The sequence below is a fragment of the Strix aluco genome, chromosome 1, assembly GCF_031877795.1.
Source record: "Strix aluco isolate bStrAlu1 chromosome 1, bStrAlu1.hap1, whole genome shotgun sequence".
In the NCBI taxonomy this organism is placed as follows: domain Eukaryota; kingdom Metazoa; phylum Chordata; class Aves; order Strigiformes; family Strigidae; genus Strix; species Strix aluco.
In genome coordinates this window covers 152,503,054-152,530,856 of record NC_133931.1, presented here as the reverse complement: position 1 = coordinate 152,530,856, position 27,803 = coordinate 152,503,054, and the positions used below count along the sequence as shown (strand labels likewise).

The following is a 27,803-nucleotide window of genomic DNA, read 5'->3' as shown; positions in this document are numbered from 1 at the left end:
ATGTTCGTGCAGATGTCCTGCAAGATTATAGATGTGTACTGAACCCTTGGTGCCCCGTGATGCGCTAGTCAGTCTCTCAAGTAAGGACACCCAGCATACACCTGCCAGCAAGCAGTGACATGCTCAAAGGGTGGGATCTGCTAACTCAGCATCTAGCTTGCACCAACATTTCAGCACCAGATGAAACAGTCCTCCTAAAGTAAATACCTAGCTACTTGAATTGGTGGAGAAAAGTCAGTGCCTTTGAAGGCTTCCACAGGGAGATCTTGTTTAGGGAGATTCTACATTTAGATGTGGCAGCCTTGCAGACTGAATCCTACCTTGCTGGACCCTGGGCTGCTGCCATAAGGGAGACATCAGGGCACTGTATCAGGGCACTGAGGCTGCTCCCACTGCTGAATCACTCTTCACTTTTGGGTATTTGGGGACATGTTTGTATCTCTGGCCACTGTGCCCATGTTGCTGTTGGCCTGTGTGCCACCAGCTCTCCCCTCCATGGAGTAGACTCATCTCTCCATCTCTGGTCACTCTGAGGACCAGGGTGGCAGTGGAGCACGTGGGGTCCAGCCACATCCTGGGCAGAGACCTTTGGTACAGCTGTCAGCAAAGAGCAGTCAGCAAACATCTCCTGATCCACCATGTTTCTTGCTCCTCCTGGACATGGCCTGTTTCTCCTCTTTCCCACCTGGTGCTCCTGCTGGGCTATCTCCCCTGACATCTGCCTGACCCCATGAGAAGGGGGCCAGCACCAGGGTCTTTGGGCTTTCCAACCCACATGTGTAAATGCTGGATTTTAGCCCACAACTTCAAGTGCTTCTGTCCCAAACACAATGACAAAAATCTCATTAACTTCAAAGAAAGTTAGATTGGTCCTAATGAGGAGCTCTGTTTTCCTGAGGATTAAGTGTTTGTGGGCTGCCTTGTAAAGTTAGCCCTTGATTTGCAGTCCTGGTAACCTGGATGTTAGGGCATAGGTACATTCTTGTTACTCATCTAGCCCATGATTTTACTGTTTGTCAGTGAAGGGTCTGTCCACTTGTCATCTGATTGTGCAAATCCATCTTCCACGTGAGTTGGGATTTAAGTTTCGCTGTTTTTCAGGGTCTGACTATGTGCAGAGGGAGTTGTAGTCATTTTTTTTTTCCATGGGAACTTCCTTTCTCTAAACACCACCCCTTGGCAGTGGACCTGCTGACACCTCAGAGCGAGACACATAAAAAGGGCAGCCTGTCTTCCTTCTCCACACTCAGAAGCCAGTGGCAGAGGCTACTCAGGAGCTGGGAAGCTGCTGGCATCGCAGGCACCTCGGGTCAAAACACTGACAGGAACCATGAGCAATAACTCTGGTGAGTTTTTAACGCTTGATACGATAACCTGCGTTAGATGTGCGGTTTGGCAGGTGTCCTGCGGGGAGGATGGCAGCTCCAGCAGAGGTGAGGGGTTTCTCACCTCTTTGACTGCCATGGGTGACACCCTGGGGAAAGGTGATTTGGTGCCACCACTGTTTATGGGGGATAGGTTTGTTCTGGCTACGCAAATGCTGGTTTTGATGGATCGGTAAGCCAACTGAAAAATGCAACTCACTTTTCATCAACCTGTAGATATCTGTCTCTATCAGAGATAATGGGAAAGAAATGCAGCTTTTCTAAACTTGCTCTGTGTCAAGGTGAAAGGAATTTCTTTCTTTCAGACTACTTGTGTAGATTATTGCTCTTTAGTGATGGCTGATACCATCTGACAGAAGTTTCAAAACAACTGAAAAGGGCATTTATTTAGACTTGAGCTCCGTCCCATGGCCATCCTGCCTGCCCTATTGTCTGAAGATCCTGCACCTACCTAGAAAGGTGCCTGAGTCACTCCTGTAGCAGCAGCGGAACCACCACCCCTGGGGTTTGCGGTACAGCTGAGCAGTTGTGGTGTAGGCTGGGTGGTGCCTGCAGCAGAGAGGGGAGCAGTTCACAGCCATCAGGAGGGGAAGGGTGTCCTGACACCACTCCAAGCCCCTCCATTTCACACCTCCATACTCTGGGTGTGGATGAGACACAATTTTCCAGGACGTCTTAGACAGCAGCATCTTTGGGATGTGTTCTCACATCTCTGGGATGTGAGAAAGTGTTTGCCTGGAGGTTGGGCAAGGATGGGGAATAAATGCAGGTGCCCAGATTTTGGTCTCTCTTGCAAAACTACAATTCTCATCCCACTTCCCTCCTGTCCTGAGCAGCTCTTATTCCCACTGAAGCCAGGTGTGCTATAAACACTCTGCTCCATATTACTATTTTTTTTAAACCTCATCACCTTACCCTCATGGAAAAAAGGCCCCAGATCTTTACCGGTGCAAAATCCTCATGTCCCCGTTTTTGTTCCGGGTGATCGCTGTGCTCTGGAAGCTCTGAACATCTCCCCAGGCATGTAGCAATGTGATGGTGGCCAGCAGGTTAGTGTAGGAAGGAACTCTATGAGTGATAAATCATGGAACTAGGAGATAAAAATAAAAATACTGCCTTGAAATTTCTTCTAAATAAAGGAAAAAAAAAATCTGACTGTATTTGGGGTTTGGGTTTGCTTCTGGCCTGCCCCAGGAACGAGTGCACCAGGGCTTCCTCTTGCAGCTTGAGCCTCCGTCCCATGAGCAGGCGCATTCTCCGCACCCTCAGTTCTGCTATAAATCATTAATTCCCGTGTTAGCAAACCAGGGTGCCTGCAGGCAGCCAGGCACAGGGCGTGTGGGCACCCGGCCCTGTGTCCCGTGCTGGAGGCAGAGCAGGAAGACGAAAGCAGCACGTGGGGGCTGCCCGGGGAGGGCAGGTTGTGGCCGGGCCACCTTGGATGCGGTGATGGGCACGCCGCTGGCTCGCTCCGCGGCATTTCTTGGCGCCGGGACACTGCACCAACCGGATCACAGGTTATCAGGGGTATGTTTGCACAGGAATAAGTGCAGCACGATTGACGGGCAGCACTGCATGGGGACAGGTCTTTGGCACCGCGCTCTGCACTGTCAGGGCATGTTCCAAGGCTGCTGTTGTCTGTGGTTTTTCTCTGTGCATCCTCAATGTCGGTGATGTCCAGAAACAGGGGATGGAAATGCAGTCCCTAAGTTAGAAAATGCTGGAAGGACAGATTCCCCAGGGCCCTTTTCCACAGCCATCCTATACATTCAGCTCTCACACCCCTCCATAGCCCTCTTCCATCACCAGGGCTGTTTTCTGGTAGCTTCTCAGCCTGGCACCAGGGTTTCCATATGGAACAAGGTTGAGCAGCTTTAGTGGCTGGAGATTTGTTAATGCTGAGGAAGACGCATTTCCCCTTCATCCTTCTCAAAAGGGTTAAGCAATCGTAGCTGAAATTTTTTGACATACACCACCGCCACCACCCCACTCCATTGCGCAAAACATGTCAGAGGTTAGCAGCTGGCAGGCAGCCAGCAAACAAAAAGCACTCAAAAATGAAATCAGTTAACAAAAGGTGATGGTCAATTTTAAGTCAATTTGCTGTACCACTGATTATTGTTATATAATTAAGATAAATATGGTTTATATAGTTACTAAGTAGAAATATACAGAGGTAGTAATCTGGTGGAGAATCCATGGGCAGTCAGTTCAGTTTACTCAAGGCTGCAGTCACTGCCTAGTGCAGGTGGCAGTGGGAACTGTGCCAGTGGTTTCAGCCTGCCCTGGATCTGGCCCTGCCTGTCGCATCTCTCATGCCACAGCACCCACCAGCAGATTTCAGCCTCTTCAGTGTTAGGGATGGCTCTTGTTGACACTCAGGTTAGCATGGTTCGCTGGTACTGTGTGAATCTGTCAAGACATTTGGTGAATGAATCCCTTCAACCATTATGCCTTTGATTTGCTAATTTCTAAGTTACGATAAACTGATTTACATTTCCTGACTCTCCCATATCTTCATCATTGAATCATTCATGAGCCAAGTGCTTTTGAGGTATTGTTACTCCCTACTGTTTACACAGAATTTATCCTCTAAGGATGTTTAATGGGCAGGTACAAGACAGGTTAGACACTTCCAAATATAGCTCAGCCACGTTCTGGCATGCTCCAGCTTTCCCTGTCACACCTGGGCAGCCTGCCAAAGCCTGACGCAGTGACCCCCAAACTCCCATCCTCATTGAAAGCTGAGGGCTTTCTCTTTGCTCAAGTGTATCACTGGGTTGTGCCTCTCAGAGCTCTGAGCCACTGGGCACACAGAGGTGCTGAGGCTTTTCCCAGCCCTGCTCCCATCCAGAGCTGCAGAAGTGGAGAGCAGCCCAGGAGATGGTGATTTTAAATACCGTGTCTTATAAAATCAGCTGCTGAGTTGGAAATGAATGGAAGTGAGGCACCTGGCAGGGACTCTTGCTGGAGTCCAAAACTGTGCTGAAGTCAAGTGACAAAAGCACAGGTTGACATGAAGGGGGGCAGTGCTCTGTGGTAAGCGTGCTGCAGCAACCCACCCCGAGCAGGGATGGGGGCGCCTGCCTTGCCCTCCAACTATTTGGCCCGGGGCTGCTGTGCCATGGCTCTGCCTCCCACCCTCGCTGCCCAGGGAGCCTGAGGGATGTTTGACCTCTGAGGTGACCTCTGAGTATTTATTTTATAGTATAGTATAGTATATATGTGATATATGTAACATACTATTAGATTAGATTAGATTAGATTAGATTAGATTAGATTAGATTAGATTAGATTAGATTAGATTAGATTAGATATATTATATAATATGATACGGTGCTTTATAGTGCTCTGCTCCCCATGTTTAGCATCCCCCCAGACAGGCAGCATCTCTGCAGCAGAGCTGGCTCCCAACCCCACACCTTCCTTTGGTTACTTGGGTTGTAGGAGAAACCAAGTCCTTGGAAAAAAAATCCCAAGTCTTGCAAAGATTCACATGTGCAGACTTCAATAAGAGATTGATTAATGACTGTTGTGATATTATTGGGGACTAATTTTTGAGGCCAAAATGCAAAGAATCAGCTTCAGTGTCCTGAAGAGCCCCATTTCCCAGGCCCTTGGCATCCCAGAGACAATGGTGATCTCAGCAAATGAGGGGAGCTGAATTTTAGCACATGTGTTCAATGCTAATATAAGGCTAGTCTTTGACCAGAGGGGAATACACTGAGATAAAAGTCCCAACAGTGCTGAAAAATTAAGCTGCCCTGTGCTAGCTGGGAGCTGCTTGGGAGCATCACCTCTGAATTGTGCCTTGGCAAGCAGAGCTTTCTTCACCTGTCTGTACTACTACTACTATTACTAGTTGTTTTAATACCTGCAATAACAAAGAACCATTTGTAATATTTGAGGAGCTGATGCTCCACGCGTTCAGCATGGCACAGACGTGACAGCAACAGGAGTTGCTGTCACAGCCTTGGCTTTGACAAGGTGCCACCAGCAAAGCAGCTGAGCAGATGGGGGCAAGGAGGAGAGGGCTCAGGGATGTGGCAGGACCATGGGCACTGCAGGGATCAGAACCTTTGGTGGACTCCTGTGCAAGATGCTTGGGGGAGTGGAGTTGCCTCGCAGCAGCTGCAGTGATGGAATGCAGATGCACTGTCTCTGCTCCACTTTTGAGGGGGAAGTATGACTTCTGCAGAAGTAAGACTTTCAGTATTGCGACAAAACTTGCAGTCATGTCATCTTCTTGACCTGTGGCAGGCTGTGGAGCTGGCTTATGGCTGCTGGCCCCCGTAGGCAGTGGTCCAGCAGACATGGATTGCCAAACCAGTAAGATCCCATTTGCAGCCATTTGGTTGCTGTGGAAGCAGCCCCAAGGACTGTGGTGGGCAGCTGCCTGTGCGCAGAGGTGCTGGGGTGCCGGCTGGATGCCTGGCTGCGAGCAAAAGCAGAAATCCTCACACTGCTGCCACCTCCCTCAAGCCAAATTCCCCACTCACCCAGGGCCACCTCAGAAGTCAAACATCCCTCAGACTCCTTGGGCAGCAAGGGAGGGAGGCAGAAGCACGCCGCAGCAGTCCTGGGGCCAAATAGTCGGAGGGTGAGGCAGGGGCTCGTCCCTGCTCGGGGCAGGTTGCTGCAGCACACTCACCACTGCCAGCCTCCGTAACCCGTCCCAGCAACATGACTCTCCCTATATCTCTATATACATAAACTAAGTATTTATATTATATCATATTACATATTGTATTTTATATATTTAATATATCATTATATATTATATTATATTATATTATATTATATTATATTATATTATATTATATTACATTACATTACATTACATTACATTACATTACATTACATTATATTACATTATATATTATACTATACCATGCTATGCTATACTATGCCATGCTATGCTATACTATGCTATGCTATGTTATACTTTATTTTTTATATATATATAAAGTGTTACACCATCCATTAGTTGTGGTGATCACCCATGTTATTCTTCGTGCTAGATCACTGGACACTTAGATGTTTTGATGACTCACGGAGCTCCATTAAGAAGAAAACTGTCTTTACTGAGCAATTTACCATCAATCTCTCCTTTTTTTTTTTTTTCTTTCCCCCTTTCTGCTAATGGCTTTTCAGGGAGCGATCTGAAGGTCACTGGGATTGACTTTCTCAAGAGCCAGAACACCCTCCTGCACCACACAGATGAGTACAACATTGAGAACCTGGTGGTGCGGCGTGGGCAGCCCTTTCTGCTGCAGCTCAGCTTCAGCAGGGAGCTGAAGGCTGCTGACAAGCTGTCGCTGCGTTTCGGCATCGGTAAGTGGGCCTCCCCTCCATGGCCACCAGGCAAAGTGGGAGAGCTCCAGCACCCTCCCACTGCCTGTTCCTGCTGCCAGGCATTGCGTGGTTGTTGTAGACCTGTGCAACGCTTCCGCATGTCACACTGGGTTTGTTTTCAGGTGAGAAGCCAATGAAAACCAGGGGGACCCTGATGTCGCTGAGCGTGAAGCGGGAGCAGGATCTCAGCGGGTGGCAAATCTCCATCGTCAAGAACAGCGGCAAAGAGGTAGAGCCCATGTGCAGTGCTCGTGCATGGAGGGCAGCAGTGCCAAGCCCGTCAGGAGCTACAGAGCAAATCCTCATACCCCTGTCTGGCTTTCCCTTAGCCCTATAATTTTAGGTCGTCAGCAGCTCTGCCCTGTTTAATTCATTGCTCCCACACTGCGCATGCAGGATGTGCCCCGTCCTGCTGCCTTCCCCTCTCTCCCCGCATGGCCACCAGCTTCGGCCCTCATACTGGTCCCATGGCACCGTGGTTGTGCCATGCCTGTGGCTGTGGTGGAGTCTGTCTGCAGTGTCTCCTTGTTGCCTCCCCAGTGCCTGCTGTCTGTCACCAGCTCACCCAGGGCCCCTGTGGGAAAATACATCCTGAACGTGAAGACTGGAACTAACATTTACAAGCCCCCAAACGGTCCTATGTACCTTTTGTTCAACCCTTGGTGCAAAGGTGAGTCATCCCGCAACCAGGCGTGATAATTACTGCGGCCAGGGACTGTCTCTGGTGGAACTTTTCCTCACATTTCTCCTCCTCTCTTTCCCACATACATTGCTTTTTCTCCATAAAATGCTGTAAGCAGCATCCTCACAGAGCCAGCGGGAAGCTGGACAATAGCAATGAGCCAGCTCCTTGCTGGGGAGTCCCCAGTGTCGGGTTAAGGAGCATCCTTCTGTCACCCCTGTTTGCACCTCTGTATCACACCTCTCCATTTTCCCTGGGCCAGCACAAAGGTTAACTGAGAGGACTGGGTTAGCTTAAAATCCAGATTAAAAAAACAACTAGTCAAAAAAACATGTGTTGTTGGTTGGCATCAGTCCCCCAGTTCTCTCTGCTGTCTAGCTAGTCCACTAAAGTGTTCAGAAATAAGTGTTTTGCTAAAAAATGGTCATATAGCAACAGTGGTCGTATAATAATAATAGTGGTCACATAGCAATAGACCTACAGGAGTAAAATAAAGGTTACTCTTATAGGAAATTCTTCCATGATAGGAAAAAAAATTGTGAGTGCTGCATGGTCATTATTTGGTGTGAATATTACAGACCACTAGCTCCCCCAGTTTAGCTTTCCAAGGAAAAATTTGTATAGCGTGTGTGAAAACCACCTAACGGTGAAGATTTTTTTTGCTCCAGATGATGTCGTCTTCCTGGATGATGAGGCGCAAAGAAAGGAGTACGTGCTCAATGATACAGGCTTCATCTATGTTGGCTCTGCATATCGCATATATGATAAACCCTGGAATTTCGGGCAGGTAAAACACAGCTGTCTTGTCAGCGTTATTACCCTTATTCGCTCTTTCTCCCTTAGGGATTCGTTTCAGTGAATCAGACCTATAAACAGATTAAGCCCGTGAGTAGCTCAAAATGCTTGAATAATCCTGCCTGCCTCACTGGGAGGGCCCACCTGCTTAGAGTAATCTGCACGCTTAAGTGTTTTCCCCAGTCACAGATGGAGAACGGGGTTTAATGACATGTTTATAGTCAGATCACGACACCCCTGGCAAAGGATGTGGAAACTGGAGACAGAGCATTTCTGGTTGAAAAAATTCCCGTAAGGAGCCTCCTCACTCTTGGGCAACACAGTAGCTGTCGGTAACCAGCTCGTGAGCCATGGAGAGGGCTGATGGGGGAAAAAAATCTGATTATTTACCTGTTGCATTATGATGAGGAAAAAATAGGGGAAAAGCACTGTCAGAGGCTGTCATCATTCAAGTGGTGCCTTCACCGACTGTGAGGTGAACTGTTGGGTGCAGGACACAATCAGCCCGCCCTCTCAGGAAGGGTGTTTCTCCACGCTGCCTCTGAGATGAGTGGAACAAGTTTGCTCAGTCTAGAGATAAGAGGTGGATGTCAGAGCAAGTTTATTTGCACCCAGTAGAAAGCACACAGGCACCCAAACGGAGCATCCTGAACCCTATCCAGACAGACTTTCCCACCAAAAAATGTTGGAATCTGTTTTTTTTGTTTGTTTTGCTTTTGTTTTGTTTTATGAGTCTTCAATTCCAAGCTGCAGGATAAAGATGGCCCAGCAAAAGTGCTTGCACTGATGCCTTTTCCACAAAGGGAACAAAGGGCATTGTCCATAGGGCTCTTCCTATCCTAATATTTATTCTGCTGTTAAGCAATGAGAATTGGTATTGATATTCTGCCAAGCTTCGTTGGATGTTTGACATCCGTGAATTGGACCTCAGGGAACTTTATCAGCAATTGCTAATTGGGAATGCTGTAATAATCTGCATTTATGGACCCATTCTTTTTTTCCCAGAGTTCATTTTGCACCTATGTCAATAGTCTGAATATCTGTAGTGCTGTTAAATTTTCATTACTTTTGTGAGTAATTTGCAGGGCTTCAGGGAGATGACGAAGGTGAATTAGGATTACTCACAGGAGTGAAGATTGCTGGGTCAGGTTCCAACTGTGTTTGCAAGATATGTGAGATGGGCTTTTGTATTACAAAGTGGGATTTCATTTAAGCCCTTCATTGGAGAGAACAGCTTTGGGAAGCCCTGTAGGCTTGAAAATTCAGCATCATAAAGGAAGTTTAGAAGTTAGGACTAGTCAAACTGTTTCCTCCAAGTACTTAGATAGACTTTGTAGGGATTGAGCAAATTCTGTTTTAGAACAGTGTATAAAAACATCTGCACTTTCTCTCCAAAACAGTTTGAGGAATTTGTCTTGGATGCCTGCATGTATCTGCTGGACAACAGCAAACTCAAGCTGAGCAATAGAAGCGATCCTGTGTCTGTGTCCCGAGTCATGTCTGCTTTGGTATGCCTCTCTCAGAGAAGGGCTTTGTCCCTCCAGCTTTCCCTCCTCCTTCTTCCTTGTTCTTCTTTCCCTGGGGCCTTGAACACCATTTGAGGATGCATCTAAAATGGGCTCCTTTGGGAAACCACAAGGAAAGAGCCAGAGGCATTCTGGGTGAAGAGAAGAGGGAAGGGATATACAGCATCTCCCCATCTCCAAAGCTTGCAGCTCCCCCAGTGGTTGTCCTTCCTCAGCAGCTGTGTTGGCAGTGTTGTGTTTCAGGGGGCAACTGCTCTCTGTGGTGGGACCCTTCTTGGAACCCTTTAAGATACAAATGAAGAGTGCATTTTGGCTTCCCCAAGCTGCGGTGCCACCTCCCTCTAAGATATCCAGGTGGAGGATTTCCAACTAGGGGAGCCCCCAGCCAGCACCAGCAGCCTTGCTGGGTACCACAGGACTGTGGAGTACCTGGGAAGCCACTGGGTGGGAGGAGTCCCAGGGCTTTAAGCCTCATTCAGCCTCATCCATGTATTTTTCTCCTTTGCATGTGTGTGTGGCCACAGGTTAATGCCAATGATGACAGTGGTGTCCTGATGGGGAACTGGTCAGGGAATTACAACAACGGGACCTCCCCTGTGGATTGGATCGGGAGCGTCTCAATTTTGCAGCAGTATTACAAAACAAAGAAGCCGGTCTGTTATGGTCAATGTTGGGTCTTTGCAGGAGTCCTCACTACAGGTAAACAATGAACTATCTCCCTTCCCTGATATCCTAATTACTGTGCTAGTAAGCCAAATTACTGTGCCTCTGAGTGCTGGAGGTAGCAGGGTCTGTCATGTAAGGAGAGGCTGAGGGAGCCAGGACTGCTCAGCCTGGCGAAGAGAAGGTGCAGGGGGTCTCATCCATGTGTATAAATACCTGATGGGAGGGAGTGGGGCAAACAGAACCAGACTCTCCTCAGCGATGCCCAGTGACAGGACCAGAGGTGATGGGCACAACCTGAAACATGGGAGGATCTGTCTGAACATGAGAAAAAAGCTTTTTTCACTGTGAGGGTGGCCGAGCACTGGCACAGGTTGTGCAGAGGTTGTGGAGTCTCCATCCTTGGAGATATTCAGAAAACATCTGGACACAGTCTTGGGCACCTGCTCTAGAGGACCCTGGGTGGGCAGAGGGGTCAGACGAGATGATCCCAAGAGGCACCCACCAACCTGAGTGATTATGTGACCCTGTGTTTTGTCTGTCTATACTGCAGTCATGCGCTGCTTGGGGATCCCATCCCGCTGCGTGAGTAACTTCAACTCAGCACACGATACAGAGGAGAACCTGACAGTTGACATTTACATGGATGAATCTGGAAGAATTGAGAACGGGATATCCTTCGACTCTGTCTGGTACTGCTAAAGGGGATAACGCTTCCTACCCCCCACACCACCCCACAGCGCCACATTTCCCAGCCCCAGTAATTCCTTTGAGAATTTCCCTACTGCTTCAGGTTTGCTGCCCAGGAGAGAGAGAGAAAGCCTGGGGTTTCACAGGGTTACACACAAATCCCCATTAAACCTGCCCTTACTTAAGGATTAAGGGAGAAGATCTCAACTCTTTGGCTGTAAGAGCTCACTCCTTTTCTTTCCAAACCAAATGCATGCAGGAACTTCCACGTGTGGAACGATGTCTGGATGAAGCGGACAGATCTGCCAGAGGGGTTTGATGGCTGGCAGGCAATTGATTCAACCCCTCAGGAGCAAAGTGGAGGTAGGATTTGCCTAGAAAAACTCTTCCGCAACTCCCAAGGGAGGCAGGGACTTTTCGTATGAAAACCATGGGCCCCAGTCAGCAAAGCACGTACTCCACACCCTTGGGCAGTGACATCCTAAAGCCGGAGGTCTCACTCCTGCCGTCTCAGCCTGGGATGGGAGGAATGGCGTTTCTCAGCAGGCAGAAAATCAACCTCGTAGGATGCTGTGGGGACATTCATTTGACACTCATAACCTCATTTCAGAGGTTAGAGTGCACAGCTGGAAATCAGAGCTAATTTCTCTTTCCACCATCCTCTGATTTCTTTATTGAAGTTGAGGACTCAAACCAGTCTGTAGTAAGAGGTGCCACAGCTTTTCCCAGTAAAGGTACTTTCTGTAGAGCTTTTCTGAGGAAGTCATGAGTCTGTTCATGGGTAAATGAGAGGAGTGACTGCCAAAATTGGTGACTACCCTCCCTGCACAGATGCAGGGAATTTGGAAGTGGGAAAGAAAACATTAATCCTCAAGGCTGTGCAGAAAGTGAGGTGTTGTCAGCAAATCAAACACAGGTGGCTGGACTCGGTTGACTCCATCACCAAACCATGACTTTCAAACCTTAAAATTATTTAAGTGAGGGGAAACACTTAAAAGCTCTTACCAGACGTTGGTCATCTATAAAAAAGCCCCAACAGCTATGGGATAAATAGGTGCTTTTGGCGTTCATCACTGAGTTGGAGGAGTATTTTCTACTAAGTGTCAACAACCATAGCCACAGATTCCTGCTTGGGTGGGTCTGAGGGTGGAACAAAAATTGGAGGCTCTGTTCATAGTTGGAAAAGCAAATGGTGTTGAATGCGCTTTCTAGGTATTTTCCAGTGTGGTCCATGCCCGCTGAAGGCTGTCCGAGAAGGGGATGTGTATTTGCCCTTCGACGGCAAGTTTGTGTATGCAGAAGTGAATGCTGACAAAGTCTACTGGATGGTCAAAAAAGTGAACGGCAAGGATAAGTATATCAAGCTGAACGCGGAGACCCAAGACATTGGCGTAAACATAAGCACAAAAGCCGTTGGGCAGGACAAGCGGGAAGACATCACCGCGCAGTACAAATTCCCTGAAGGTGACTGCCCCTATCCTCTAAAGTAGTGCCAAAGAGGAGACCCCTGGCCATGTAGGTCACCCCACAACGCGTGTTTTCTCCAGGAGTGAGAAACCTGGTGTGAGGCCTGGAGACCTGGTGCAGCTCCTGGGCAACTTCGTACCCACAGCGACACCCGTAGGCTGCTCTTTGGGACAGGCACCAGCAAGCTGGCAGGCGGTGAAAGAAATGGGCTGAGTGACCAACCTAGTGGTCGGACTCACCGTTGCCTCATTTTCTCATTCTTTTTTTTGTCTGTCCATTCCCCAGACCACATTGGAAAGAAAAAAAATCACATTCCCTCCCCATGGTTCTCAGATCCAGCCACGTCATGCTAGACCATGAAACCCTTCCCAGTGAGGAGTGGGAAAATCTTAGACTGAAAAATTTAAGAGCATCCATCCTCTAAAAGTGTCTCCTTTTGGAGAACTTTTGGCAATTCTTCCAGTCCAAAATGCTACAGTTAAATCCAGTAATAGTGTAAACCAAGAGGGTCTCCTGAGCAGAGGCTGGAGGTCCCCTGACATCCTCTCCGCTCAGCAGCAGCATAAATAAAGGGAAGGTGGCTCTGGGTGAAGAGGCTGAGATACAGCTATCACCCATCTTTTTCTTCACCCAGGCTCCAAAGAGGAAAGGAAGGCCATGCAGAGAGCTTTGTCCTTCATACAGCCTCCAGGACTGACACCTCGTACACGCATGCCTTCAATTGTGCCCATGGCTGGTGCAGTCTCCCAGCCTGCGGTCCCATGTGAGGCAGTTCCCAAGTCTGGGGTCCATCTTGAGATAGCCAGTAAAGAAGCTTTGTACCCTGGCAATCCCCTTGAACTGGTCATCACAGTGAAGACCTCAACTCCTGGGACCTGGACCATCAATCTTACCGGCTCCTGCCAGCTGCAGTCCTATACTGGGAAAGTTGAGGCCAGCCTTGGATGTGTCAAGGAGACCATCAAGCTTGAAGGCAAATCTGGTAGGCACAGAAAGCTTGCTGTGTTCTATGGACTATTTACTATGGCAGCTTGGGGTTTCACTCAAGCCAGTTCATAATAGCTCTGTTACAGCTCAGTGCCTGGCTCTGTACGGCATGAAGAGCAGAAATTGCCTGCCTGCCACCCACCTCTCGTTACTGCGTTGGGGAGTCTCAGTTATAGACTGAGAGCCCACTGCAGTGGGGACCAAAACGTGAAGGCCCTGTCCCCGCCACTGCAGCTCCAACGAGATGGTTAGAAATACATCAGTGTGGGCAGACAGATGTTTTCACGGTGTGAGCGAGGTGCTGGAGCATCTCCCTACCGTCCTTGCTGTGTAAGCAGCAAAGATGCCACCGCAGGCTTCGGGGGTCTCTGTATGGGTCAGATCCCTCCCAGGATTTAGATGGCTGGAAATTTCAGCCTTTTTTTCTTCTTGTGATTGCCACTCTAATGTTGATCAGTGGTGGTAATGCTGGTGTCATTTTCTGAATTCTTCACTCAAGCAAATTTCAACCTCACGGCTGCCTGCCTAGCTTATCCCAAGAGCTGTTTGCTGTTTATTGTGTATCTTGGAGTGACCTGGGTTGCATTTCTGATCGCAGCAATGTGACTGAAATTTGCTAAACAGACTAACGAGTGATGAATAATTAACAGCACTTGCTCATTCCAAGTGTGATTCACTCTTGTAAAATAAAATCTTTGCTGCTAGCGACTGCTGAGTGTTTTCACACATACACTGTGACTGTCAAAATGCAGCAGGGTAGGGCACAAAGGTAGCTACATACATTTAGAGAAAAGGACAGGCTTTTTTTTTTTTTTTATTATTCCCAGAAGCTAGGAAGCCTTGCAACTAAGGCAATGTTCAGGCTCCAGCGCTGCTGACTCTGTGGCTTTTCTGAGCCACTGGAAGTTTGTCCAGGCAATTAAAGATAAAATCTGAAGTGAGAGGAAAGCCGCTAATGCTATAGGAAGCAATGCCTCAGAGAAACCCCGGGGGACACGGGCTTAAATGTACTCAACCTCACGCTCCTCTGCCTCCTCCTGAGTGCCGGGCACCTGGGGACGAGGGGTGCCAAGACGCTGGATGTGAGCCTGAGCCAGCATTCGGCTTGGTGGGGAGATGGTGTGGGCTCAGCCACCCTTCCTGTGAGCTGCATGTGCCAGGTATCACCTGTCCAGCCAGGGGACATGGCCCCAAAGGACCCCTGGGTCTAGCTGAAAGCAGGATGATCTCAGCCAAATATGTCTCATCCCGCACCATGGGACACCAGCCACCAGAGCTGACTTTACCACCCAATTCCTAGGCGTGTGATGAAGTACCAAGTTGTATTTTCTCTCCTGCAGAGATGCAGGTCCCTCTGAAAATCGCGGCTGATGCGTACATGAAGACTCTGTCCTTGGTGGAAGACGAAGTGCTCATCCACATCACCGCCATTGCCGAGGTCCAGGGGACGGATTACAAACTCACCAAGGACATGACGATGAGATTCGAGTACCCTCCCATCACCATCCAGGTGAGGCAGCCGCCAGCCCAGCTCCTCGGGGATGAGGGTCACAGCCCTGCTCACTGTAACACCATGGTGGTGTAGCATTCCCAGGAGGATCTCACAAACAGCTGCCTCCTGGGATGCTCAGTCCTTAGCATTTTATTTGGCTATTCAGCCTTTATTTGAAGGTTGAAAGCAGCCATGAAATGATGATTTTTATTGCCCCATCTAAAATGGGCAGGCAGAGGCTGCTGGAGGGGAAGGTATGGAGGAGGACAGTTTGTACAGAGACCATCTCCAATCCCACAGCTCTACCTCCTGATGGAAAAACATGCCAGGCAGGGCAGAGCACACAGTGCCTCAGGAGGGTGGAAAGGATATGAGGGGGTTGTTTCCTACCATGTCGGTGGTGAGAAGCAAACCTACAGCAGCTCCAGCATCTTTATTACCCCTCTGATCCCCAATATTTGGGTTTGTTTCTCTCTTTCCTCCTATTCCAGATGCCAGAAACAGCCAAACTGAACAAGGAGTTCACCTGTGCCTTCATCTTCAAGAACAACCTGAACGTGCCCCTGGACAACTGCAAGCTGCTGGTGGAGGGCTTGGGCATATTTAAGATGTCAACATTTGATGAGGGGTAAGAAGATGAGCCCAGTATGAAATGAGCTTGGCAGCACTCTGCTTTGTTTCTTTTTTTTTTTTTAATTTCCCTTGAAAAAGCAGTTAGGGGATTTGGAGTAACAGGGCTCTTTGCAAGCTAATGTCGAAACCACGTCCCATTTGGGTGCAGTCCATGCAGCAGAAAGACCCACACAGATTTTGGTGGGTTCAGGGCATTTGGGCACGACAGGAGCTCTTCCTGCACTCCTGCTGATGCCAGGCGTTGCCTGGCCAGTGTGAACACAGCTGCTTCCTTCAGAGCTGAATTTAGTGCTTCAGCAGTACAGGGAAGCCTGGGGAAGGTCCCCAGGGTTGCTGGGACCACCAGCCACAGCCACCGTGCCAAGTCCCGCTTGCTGCATGTTGGTCACAGGAGAAGGAAAACACCCACCCTAAACACACACAGCAGCCATTTCTTTAAGTGAAACGATTTGAAAGAGGCAAATAAGAACCATAACTCATGCTGGGACTATTTGTTTTTTCTTTCTCCTTAGGGATGTAAAGCCTGGTAGGATCATTAAGTCTGAAATAATATGCACTCCAACAAGACTAGGAGAGAAGAAAATAATAGCCAAGCTGATCTCGACCCAGATCAAAGGGATCTCTGCAGTGAAGGCCATCACCGTCACTGAGTAGGATCAGTGCCTCGGCGGGGTATAAACGGTGGCCTCGCTAAATGTGCAGCACCACCGTGTGTCTCGGGCGCTTCTTGCCTCCTTAATTGCTGAATAGTACTCTAGAAGTAAAGAGCAAAAATCCCATCAAGCTAAGGGAATTAAACTGACTTAAAGGGCACAGTTGCATTGATTGCAGTTAATTGTGACTCAATAAAGACTGTTAAAATCGACTGTGTGATTGGGTTGTATGTATCGCCAGGTTGGGATGGCTCCGAACCTGCGGGGGGAGGGTCCCACCTCAGGCCAGGGACTGGAGGTCGCCAAGGTGCCAGCTTCAGCCAGCGGTGGGCGTGAGCCTGGGGGTGTTTTGCTGCCGGGGCCAGCAGTGCTGTGGTCCTACATGGGAGGCCCCCCAGGGACTCACTCACCATGGGCTGCTGCGCAGCTCAAGAAATGTTTTAAGCAAATCTCTCCCTGGTGATTCCCTCTCCCTCCCAGCTAGCCAGCTGGGGAATGCACTGGCACGCGCCTTTTTTTGTCTTTAGGCAACAAAAAGAGCAAACTTGGCACAGTCTCCCCAAACACCACTTTTCATACATCTTCCTATCCTACCCAGTTTCTTTTGGGGGTTTTCAGGCATTTTTGGAAGTACCATCCCCAGCAGCATTACCAGTGCTTCCGTAGAAATGTATAACCTCTATCCTTCCACCCTGAACACTGTTGGATTACAGGCAGGACCTTGATGGTGGTGTACATCTGGAGCTCTTCCAGCCACAGCCATGTCAAAGGAGACAACAGCTGTGCACAGCTGGAGCCTACCGCTGTGCTACACACCCCAGCACCCCCTGAGCCCACTGGCAGCCAGAGATTGCTCTGCCCACGGCATCGCCACAACGTGGCCAGCAGCAGTCAGGCGCTGGGGTTTCCAGCATTTCGGTGAGGAAAGAGGATATTGAGCCACACAGTAGTATAAGGGTTTATTTATTTATTTGAAAGGTAAATGCTCAAGCATTAGGGCTGTAGAGTGGAAAAAAGAAATGGTGACTGCACCTCGTTATGTGCCAGCCCATAAAACGGAGGAGGAAGGAAAGGAGGAGGAAGAAAGGTTTTGACCACTCCCTTGTGTTTCAAAGATTTGGGGAACCCCCAGAGGGGCGCCCAGGCGGCTGTTTAGCCATGAGAGGTGGTCAGGCTGCCCCAGCCCCTGCTGCCCCTCTGCCCATCGGGTCCCGGCACCCTGTGGCAGCACTGGGTCCCCGCAAGGCCACCTCCTGTGGTGGCACAACAGGGAGCGGGAGCCCCTCTCCGCAGGCAGAGTGGGTGCAGGGTCCATGTGTGTGGTGCCTGTGGGGAAGGGAGGAGCAGGTGGTCCTTGAAGTATTAGTTCTTTAATAAGTACAATAGCGACCGGAGGCATAAAAAGGAATTACAAACAGCAAAATATATATATTTACAACAGAAGTAAATTCTTTACTTGTATAGAAAACCTGCTGTAGAAGACACCAGATAAGAAGTACAAGTACACTTTCCACGTCTGCCATGACCCTGTCCATCGTGTATGAACACTTCATGCCGGAGCAGGGATAGGATCTCTAGCAGACCACGTCACACTGAGCAGTGCAGGGGGAGCATCCTCCCCAGCCCGCCGTATTTGTGGCACCACAAGCGTGCTCTCAAGGAGCATCTTCCCTGGGGCCTGGTGAGCTGGCCAGGACCACAGCAGCATGACCTGAAGATGAAGGCACAATTTAACAAGGAGCAAGGAGCGTGTGGAGGGAAGGGAAGGAAAACAGTGGGTTTGGTTTCAATTTCATGAAAATCCCATTTGGTCTCAAGCTAGTCATTAAGGTAGTCATTAAGGAAGGAGGTTTATACTAGAGCTGTGGATAAAACAGATTTTTCTGACTTGTGAAGACTTCTGCAATTTCCGACAGTTGCCACATTATACTGAGACAGAGAGGAGTACCAAGGGGTACTGGGACTTTGAGGGGGGGAGGAAGAAGAGGGGGATGAGGGAAACTGACAGCCAGGAGATACCAGAAGAACTGATTTACTGGACGTAGGAGGTCACCCCACAAGGTCTTGGTGGACACCAGAGTCGGGACTGGGCTGGCTGCCCACAGCTCTGTGTAAGGCACAGGGACATGTCCCTGTCTCTCACGCAGACCATAACCGCACTGTGGGAGGAAGGGAGACGACTGTTCTAACTCTCATTGTCCTCTTCACACTGCCCTTCTGATTCAGCTATTAAAAAAAAACAAACCTAGAAATGCCAGCACCTGAGGAACAACATGAGAGGTGGGAAAAGGAAGCAAAGGACACCTGTTCTCATGATGAGGTGAACCAGCTTTGAGAGTGGAGGAGGAAATACACTGTCTCTGTCTGTGCCTACCCAAAGCCATGTAAGTGGGGTCCATGCCCCGAGAAGCATCACCAAAAGGCAGCACAAAGGGGTCTCTCCCAAGCCGATGTCCCCATGCGCCTGCCTCAAGGTGATTTTCAGCCATTAACTACTTTGTGCCTCCAGGATGCTGTAGCACTATTCCCACTGCAGACACGGCACCAGAGGCAGGGATGTTAACTGGATGTAGAGGCCAAGCAGCAAGCCAAAATTAGAAAATATGAGCTAAAAAGGGCACTCTTATTTGTCCTCCTTCAACATCCCTATTGCTCCCTATAGGAAATCCCTTATTGTATGTCTGTATGTCCCTCATGTCCCTTTCCGGTGGAATGCTGACAAAGAGGAAGGTAGGCTGGTGCAGAAGAGCCTCGTCCCTCACTATCACACTGCTGCACAGGGCAAAGACATTCAAGACCTCATGTCTAAATGACATGAGAGGACACCCCAGTTGCAGGGTATTTCCCTTTACCTAAAAGGTTTGTATAAATACACAGTTCCTAATGATTTTTTCTAAATCTATTTTGCATTGACAAAGAGGAGACATCCAGAGCGGATAGGGGATGGGACGACTTTTTGGAAGTACCCCCTGGGTTTTAGCCACTCTGTGCTTCTAACAGTCATGGCACTCCCATTTGTTCCCAGTCCCCTTGCCAGAAAAAGGGACTGCTGTGGCAGAGGTCAAGTCCAGGAGAGAATCTCATCCTTCCACAGCAGCCCTGAATGCCATACCATTAATACATATGATGCTTTTCTGGGGGAAAAAAAGAAAAAATCTTGCACAAATTCCATTTGGTACTGCTTCTATAAATAACAAAAACTTCATATAGTTCTTCCACAATACCATGCTTTCATTCCCCAAATTCCTTTCTTACTTTGAAGAGGAAGCAATTATCTTTGGTCCATGTTACAGGGGAGGGGGAGATAAAGTCCAGCATGTTCTGTGGGGGGAAAACCAGAAGCATGTCTCTAATATCCTCCAAAATTTACTGACAATTAAGCTAATGGAGACAATGGGAAATAAAAAAAAAGCAATTGACAAACAGTCTAAATCAAAACTACACTGACATCTGGAACATGTCAAATGTTTGTAGCATATTTGAATGCAGTGGCTAACGTCACCTCTGCATGATTTTGCTGCAACTATTGCCACCTGCAGCGACGCCTTCCTTGAGCGATGCATGTTCCTTCTATGGTTCACCAACATTCACCAGAAGCTGGCTGCAAAATTAGTGTAAGGAAACCCCGCATAATGGCAAGTACTAGTAGTACATTAAAACCCAGTAAGATTAAGAGGCATTATTCATTCTCAGCTAATTCTATCTATCAAGAAAAGAAAAAAAGTGACACATCTAAATTAGACAAGTCAAATGGACAGAGCCAGTACCTCCATCAGCAGGGTGCTCAAGTCTCCCTCTCTTCTTTCACTGCAGAAACAGCCCCAGTGCCTGGCCTAGACCAGCTGCAGAGTTCGGCCAGGCCGCTCCCGCTCCACACCTCCTAGGTGCTAACGAATCACAGCGCCGTGGCAAAAGCTTCCCCCCACCAGCAGCTCGACAACCCAGCCAATACTTGTCAGCTCTCGGCTATGCTGGCCACAGGCAAACGCTCCTGCCAGCCCGGCACCACCAGCAGCCCACCGGCTCCAACACTGCTCAGGCAAGCCCCACCAGTCTTGGGCAGCCCCATGAGCACAGAGGGTTAAAATTTACCCCTGGAGATATTTGAGAGCCCAAAGGAATTACACACAGGGTGAGCTCGCTTATCTGCTGTGGCCATAGCCCCGTACCCCACCTCTGCTAAGACCTCAGCACCAGCAGCTTTCATAATCCAGAAGCAGCATCCATGGGATGAGCTAAAAAGGATGTGTTTTTCAAGAAAACCTTTAGAGCTGGGCTAATTTGGCCATTGCACAGGGCTTATCATTTAGCCCTCCAAAAGGCTGCTAAGAACAAAAGATTAACCAGACTCCTTAGGACTGCACATTCCTGGAAGCTGGGACCAACCGATCTGATGACTATAAACTTTCCTTAAAGGCCAAGTAAGAAAAGCTCAATAAAGCAGTTGATGCAGGTCCAAAAAGGAGCTTATGAATCTCATCACTTACACAGCTTTCTCTGGAGATTTGCATTGCTTCTGCTAGTGCTGTACCTGGCTTCCAGATAAATACTCCTGAATTTTTTAATGCACCAAAAGTATGTTAAAAAACAACCCCTTGGATCTCCAGCACGAGTAGTTATTAAAAAAAAAACAACTGAAAGCTGCTCCTGACGTCATGGAGGATCTTTTGCCTATTCCTGTAACATTTGGACGGCAACGTCTCGAGCGAGAAACTGCTCGATTTCTTCTTGGGTCATTATTGCAGATGCAGGAGCTGCTGCCACCACTTCAGAGGGCGCTGGGCTCTTGCAGTTCAGGTTCGAAAAAGGGTTGAACCAACCCAAGGAGAAGGCACCACCGAATGCCAGCTTCATTCCTTCCCAGCCGCTGACCTTCTCCCAGGTTGGCTTCTGATTTTTAAGACGCTCAATACCCTGCAAGAAGAGAAGAGTTTTGGGTCATCTCACATTTATAGCAGGTATATATAGCACTGCTGTAGCACATGTAAAACTGCCTACCTACAGCCAGGACGTTATTCATGTTTTAGTTAACAATGAAGACAGATGTACTGCATTACTGAGAGTTTCAACCCAAACTTAAAAACAAAACCCTAAGACAAGACCAAATTCATGGACAATCTGAATTTCGGTGACATTTCGGTATCAGTTGCTATTGATTTTTATGGTGAAGAGATGGCTTCTTAAAAGTCATCCCTTTTGGAAACATGAACCTTTTCTTCCATTTTTGAATCCCTCCAAGGAGTAACAAAATACAATTAGAATTTAAAATTTCACCTTATTTGGGCATTTTCACAATAGTTCAGATACAGGCAAAATATTGCAACTTCTTCCAGTAACCAGGAATTTACCACGGCCATATCTAGGCTTGTCACTAGAAGCTGATATAAGAACAAGCTTACTCTGTGTCAATTAAGAGGAAATATTTAAGAACATAATTTCCATTTAACAAATCACAATGCAAGCTGGATACCCGCTGGGAGGCGAGGAAATCTGTACAGGTGGAAGCAGAGGTTTCAAAATGCGACTGGAGCCTTGGTCAGTCAATATTCTGATTCATTCTCCCTCCAAGAATATCACTTTTAATAAAACAAACATTTTGATTTAATTTAAATAACAGATCCATCAAATTTGGGTAGCGATTTTTTTTTCCCCATGTAGAAATAAGCAACTAAGAATTTTTTTTTTAAGGCTACTGCCATGTGAAATAGGGCACAATTTTTTATGGCCATCTTCTGTATCATGTAAGAGTCAGAGCTACAGCTGTGTATGATATGCTCACAATGATATACAAGTGACCATGTAGAAACTCTGTTCTTAGAGAAACAAGAATACTAGATCCAAGTTTTGAGACACTCAAGGAAAGGAAAAAAAGAGCAAATTCAGTTAAAACCATTTAAAAGAGCAGTTTTAGAAGAGCTGGATGAAAAATACACTTGCCACGTCCTAATACTGCAGATTTTCCCTAAAAACCCACTAAACATTTCAAAGCTTTGCAGGAGGGGAAATGAAGACACGTAACAGCTCAGTGGCACCACAGCTGTGCTCACAGGAAGCCTTATAAATAACACGACATTTCAATGCAGCAGCAGCTTGGTTTTGCAGTAACACTGAGTCAGCACGAGCAGGCCCGGGAGAAAACACACCATAAACAGAAGAATTACGTGCAAAGCTTTTGCGAGCCTTCATTCATGCCTCGTTTCTCATGCTGACTTAAGAGAAATCCAGCAGTGAATTTGCAGAAAGAAATGACGCGATACCAAAACTGAAGACTTCAAGGGATGCAATTCCGGGAAAAATTCAAGCCCTGAAGGACAAACGTGTGTCTTGCCACGCTAAGCACAGGCACGTGTCCCTTCGCTCTGCTCCCAAGCTTGCAGACGTGCAGCCTGGACTGTTCCAGGGAAAATCCCTTGCAGCCTCTGGCTCTGTGGGACATGACACTTGGTGCTGTGGCAGGCAGTGCCCGTCCTTCCCTCCCTGCTGGGCAGGCGGGGAGAGGAGCAGTGCTCACGCATCACAGAGCAGAGCCTTGGCAAAGCATTTTATAGCACTACCATGTGCTTTTCCTCCAGGATACCCCGGTGCCAGCACCCTGCGGCTGCGCAACCAGGAGGCAGACGCTTTTGCAGCTTAAAGCAGAAGACCACCTTTGGTTGTCGGCTGTCCCTTCGTAAACTGCAGAGGTTTCTAATGCATTAGTAACAAACCGGCACTGTGGCTGCATTTATTACATGAGTATCTAGAGAGAAGGAAAACAAGTAGCACAGGGCAGGTGGAGAAACAGACACCAAGCATTTAAACCCTTCCCCGGCAGCACAAGCCAGCCCTCAGTCATGTGCATAATTTGGTTTGATGCAGGATGCCACCTAGATAGGGATTAAGGATCTTGGAACACTTCTGGGCAGCAACCCCTCTCTTCCCTCCCCAGAAAACGTTGTTCACCTGCTCTGAACCGTATCTGCTAATCAAGGCCATAAGCAAGGTCAGGGTGAGGTTGTAGTAATGCCAGATTAGGCAGCAGTTAATCAGAGCAGGCAGGGGCATACTTTCTCTCTCCCAGCCTGACCTCGCTAATCCCTTCAGGGCACGTATTGAAAATGAGCAGAAGGTTTAAAAATTGTATCCTGGTCTGATTTTGGCTGACTGCCACACAGTCAGTGGGGTGTAAGGTTTTGCCTTAAAAAAAATTTAAGGGGGATGGAAGGAATGCACAACTGTTGAAGACATTTATTACTGTTTAATGAAACTTTGTTAAAAATGTATTTACCCAAAATCTCTCACGATTTTTTTTAGAAAGTGAGAATTTTGTATTTCAAATTAAACCAACACATTTTTCTTTTTCCCATCATGCAGCTATTTGACTTTAAAAAAACAACCGTGCTCAGAAAGCATCATCTGTCACTATTCCAAATTACATAATTTTGAACAAATACTGAAAAGAGAAGACATACATAGAGAAATATAAAATACTGGACATTCCCATTTCAGTAAGAGGTACAACATTGCAAACATGGGGACAGAAAGACAAGGTTGACCTGTTACCACTGCGATGCTGTAGGACAGACCCTGTTTCTCCCACTATTGACCTCGGTATCTGCTCCTGTGCAGCGCCAGGGGAGGATGCTGGGCTGCGTGGCCTGCCCCAGAAGCAATCTGCAGGACAGCTCTTGTGTGTTAGAAGAAATGCATTCATTTCTTTTAATACACTTTTAAAATCCAAAAGGAAAGAGCAAACAGAAGAGACAAGTGTTGTAACAATCTGTCCGGTAAGGGGAAGGCACAGGAAGCATTGCTATCAGAAATGATGATTAAGGCAGACTTTCCCTACAGCAGAATCATACAGAATGGTTTGGGTTGGAAGGGACCTTAAACATCATCTAGTTCCAACCCCCCTGCCATGGGCAGGGACACCTGCCACTAGACCACGTTGCTCAAAGCCCCGTCCAACCTGGCCTTGAACACTACCAGGGAGGGGGCAGCCACAGCTTCTCTGGGGAAATGAGTGCAGTTCCTTGCACTCATTTCTGCTTGGAGCACCACTTAGCTTTTCAAAAAAGGTAGTACCCCACCTCGGATCAAGTTTGTACTTCAATTCCTCTTGGCCACGCTGAAACAGAACTAGCACCTGGAATCAGGTAGTCCTGCCTGAGAAAATACTTTCCATGAGCAAATCAGTAAGTCTGCCTTTCTCATATTAATACTGACCCACATTTAGTATCATTCAAATTGCATCAAATTGCACCACCAAGTCATACAGTGCAAATAAAACTGAGGACCCCCAGTTACTGAGACACACACACAACAGGTACCAATGGACATTTCTGCAAGCTGTGATGATGCCTCCTTTAAAATGAAAACAGTTTGACTGAAAATATCAGCACTATATACTGTTTAACAATTTGCATTTGTTTGAAACAAGAAAAACTGAGTAATTACACCTTCCTTCGCAACGGTCAAAATGCTGGAACAGCATAACCAGTCTTCCTCCAAAATGCATAGTGAATAAGTGTAACTAAAATAAACCATAACTGGAATGTGCACCAGTGGAATTTATTATCAAAACAATTTTTAATGCAAGGAACTGTACAGAGAGATGCATTCGTTAATTGCCTAGGTGACTAAAGCCTCTCCCCTCAATACATCTGATTTTGCGTCAACAAAGCTTTAGGGCCAGATTCTCTACCAGTTCAAGTTACCACCTGCACGTCTCTCACTGGCTGAACTGATCCTGGACAAAGATCCAGCCCTTAAGTATTAAGCTGGGAGCATTCTCTGAAAAACACCATTGCATACTAAAAGCAGAGTTACAGATTTATTTACAATAGCTTTCCACTATCAGCACTATCAGCACTATAAAAACAAAACCTAAACTCTTCCTGAATTTTAACTCTTTAAGGAAATGTGTACACAAAGGCCACGTTTCCCTCACGGAGCCTTCCCACTCGGGCACAAGTGTAGCCTGTGGCTCCCTCCTGCAGACCTGCAGATCACAATGTACTCCTGAAGATCTAGCCCTGAGCAAGGATTGCAGAAGCAGCCCGCTTACACAGCAGAGCAGTTACTAAACAGCCTCTTCCAAATGACAAAATCAAACCACTAATTAACAGATTAGTATATTAGCGATTAACTCATTTTTAAACTTAAAAGTTGAACACTCAGTTAACCTTTATATGCTTCTGCCTGCTTGCGTAGAGAAGCGAAAGTTCAGAAAACTGTTACAGATTTTTCCCAGCATTTGAAATGAAGAAAGAAAGTAAGAACAGCAAACAAGTTTTTGGAAAAGTTTTATTGCATTTGTTTTCCATATGGAAGCATTGACAGATTGAAAAGATGCAGCATTCACATTACTTCCAAAATGAGACATCCATTAAATTTCTCCTTCCCTGATTTCCCTCCCTTCCCCCATGGCTTTGAAGCAGTCTAAACAGGTCATTTTCCAAAAAAATACCATTTTATCTTAAACCAAGGAATGAAAAGATTCCTTGGAAGTCATGGACACAGCTGATTTGTATGTTTCCATTGTTTGCAATTCATTTGATGAGCCCATGGGAGTCATGATCCAAAAATGTAGTAAAATTCCTGCCTGAACACAAGAAGTCAGTTGTAGTTATGAATGGTTTAGCTCTACCCGTTTTTGGAATACCTTCTGTCCCTCCCACTTTCATCACCACACAGTTCGTAACAGCATGCATGCTCCTTACCATAAGTATTTCCCAATTTAAAACACACATATATGTGCGTTTACACACATACACGTGTATGCATAAATATGAGAAAAGATTTACAAAGCTCTAAACCAGGGCAATGCTAAGAATACAGAATCAATCACCCCGGTACACCTGCACATCCCATCAATATTAGTCTTTATAGTTATCTGGGCATTCATGTCAGTTTTTCACATTAACACTGTTTAGCAGGCATTGTTCTAACAAGTCATTTTCCAAGACAAACACACACAAACAAGATGATTCTGCTATTCTAAACACTTGAAAATTAGATTTCTTTCTTTCCTGCAAGTGTAAGGCATTTAATAATCCAAAGAGTCTTCTAAATCTGCCACAGTTATCCTAAGAGGGCAACAATTTCCTGCACACAAGGGAGGGAACAGACAAAATAATGCCAGAAAGATGGAATCAGTCCTGTGGCTGGAAGGAAAAAGGAAGGTGGGGTGGGAATTGGTGTTGGCAACGTTTGTTTTAAGTATTTTAACTGTATGCAATCACCAGGTCAACTGGCTCTTTTGCTGTGTTGCGTTCTCGTCTTGCACCTTTGGGTAAGTGAAGTGTCTGCTTCCCCGTTCAAGTTCACTTAAGAAAGAGCAATATGCTCCTTCAGGAAGTCCAAAGGTGTCTGTGTAGGGCTGTTGGCACTCATATGTCTTCCACAGAGCTCATCACAGTCAGGAGACAGCATGAGAATCTACTCAGAAGAGGCGGGTCACAACAGAGAAAGAGGATCCCCTTCACATTAGTTATGCCATACAGAAAGCAGAGAGAAACAAAGGCCAGTAAAGTTAACAAGATTTAAAAAAAAAAAACAAAACAAGAAAGAGAAAAAAAAAAAGCAGCAGCAGTTTCAGCCAGAGATATAGAATTATCTAAAATTGTGGAATACAGGGCTTTTTTTTCCTCTGCAATTATCAGCCATTTAATAGACATAAAAAAAGTTTATTTTGCTTTTTGTTTTAAACATTCATGGAAAATTTATAACAGTAGTGCTGTAATATGTTTCTATTTTAGTGGAAATGCTGGTCAAGAATTCCTCAGACCACATACTGGTACGGGTCTGCTTTTCCTTGGTCTGGTGTTGCGAATGGGCTAAGCCATGCTATAGAGAACGGATGGCCAAATACTGCTTTCATGTTCATCCATTTTGTTTTTTTAGCCCATCTTCTCTCTTCCTTTTTCAACTGTTCTATTCCCTGAAAACAGAAATATCACATTTTCAGTCAAAACACTCAGATTTTGTAGTTCTGGATTTGGGGAAAGGTCTACTCTCAGTTACCCCTTATCCAAAGGATGGAGTAAGAAAATAAAAATGCATCTAGACTGCCTTTCCTTTTATTCTGGTTGTTTTATAGTAAAAAAATATTAAGGATAGGAAGTATTCCTTGGAAATAACATTACTTTCGTTTTGTTCAGGCCTAGATATTTCATAAACCTTTTAAGACCTGCCATCCAATTGCCTCTGATGTCAATTAAAAAAAAACACCACCTAAAACCAAACAAAAAGTATGTGCTTTAATGGCTGAAAGTATTATGTGCTAACCAGATGGAAAAGTTTTAGAGGAAACCATTATAAGCTTGCAGACAAAAAAAAAAAAACAACCCACAAACCCAAAGATAAACTCTGTAATGCTTCCAGATTCACCAAGCAAGTTCAGGAAGTGCCCATGGCTCAGTGTAGCTGAGTCTACCTGGTGCCTCTTCATGTTTCATTAGAATCACTGCTAAAACATGCATGGGCTGACAGCAG

At 46.9% G+C, this 27,803-nt stretch overlaps 2 protein-coding genes across 7 annotated transcripts in view; one reads left to right on the top strand and one right to left on the bottom strand.

Moving 5' to 3' along the window:
• The first annotated feature begins 1,259 nt into the window (after positions 1–1,259).
• On the top strand, positions 1,260–16,540 carry TGM4 (transglutaminase 4). The gene is made up of 14 exons (XM_074849771.1): positions 1,260–1,346; positions 6,540–6,719; positions 6,863–6,969; positions 7,281–7,410; positions 8,091–8,209; positions 9,618–9,725; positions 10,268–10,442; positions 10,960–11,098; positions 11,356–11,459; positions 12,309–12,560; positions 13,198–13,545; positions 14,891–15,060; positions 15,534–15,670; positions 16,188–16,540. The coding sequence occupies exons 1-14, from the start codon at positions 1,331–1,333 to the stop codon at positions 16,327–16,329; spliced, it is 2,127 nt and encodes a 708-aa protein (XP_074705872.1). The 5' UTR covers positions 1,260–1,330; the 3' UTR covers positions 16,330–16,540.
• A 740-nt stretch (positions 16,541–17,280) lies between these two features.
• ZDHHC3 (zDHHC palmitoyltransferase 3) overlaps positions 17,281–27,803 on the bottom strand; it is a 34,664-nt gene continuing 24,141 nt past the window's right edge. For 5 of the 6 annotated variants that reach the window (XM_074840666.1, XM_074840684.1, XM_074840674.1 and 2 more), the window contains one exon: positions 17,281–21,242. In XM_074840666.1, coding sequence (XP_074696767.1) covers positions 21,000–21,242 — 243 coding nt within the window. In that variant the 3' untranslated portion in view covers positions 17,281–20,999. Of the gene's footprint in view, positions 21,243–25,595; positions 27,250–27,803 lie in introns of those variants that run through there. The other variant, XM_074840717.1, reaches the window with a different exon arrangement.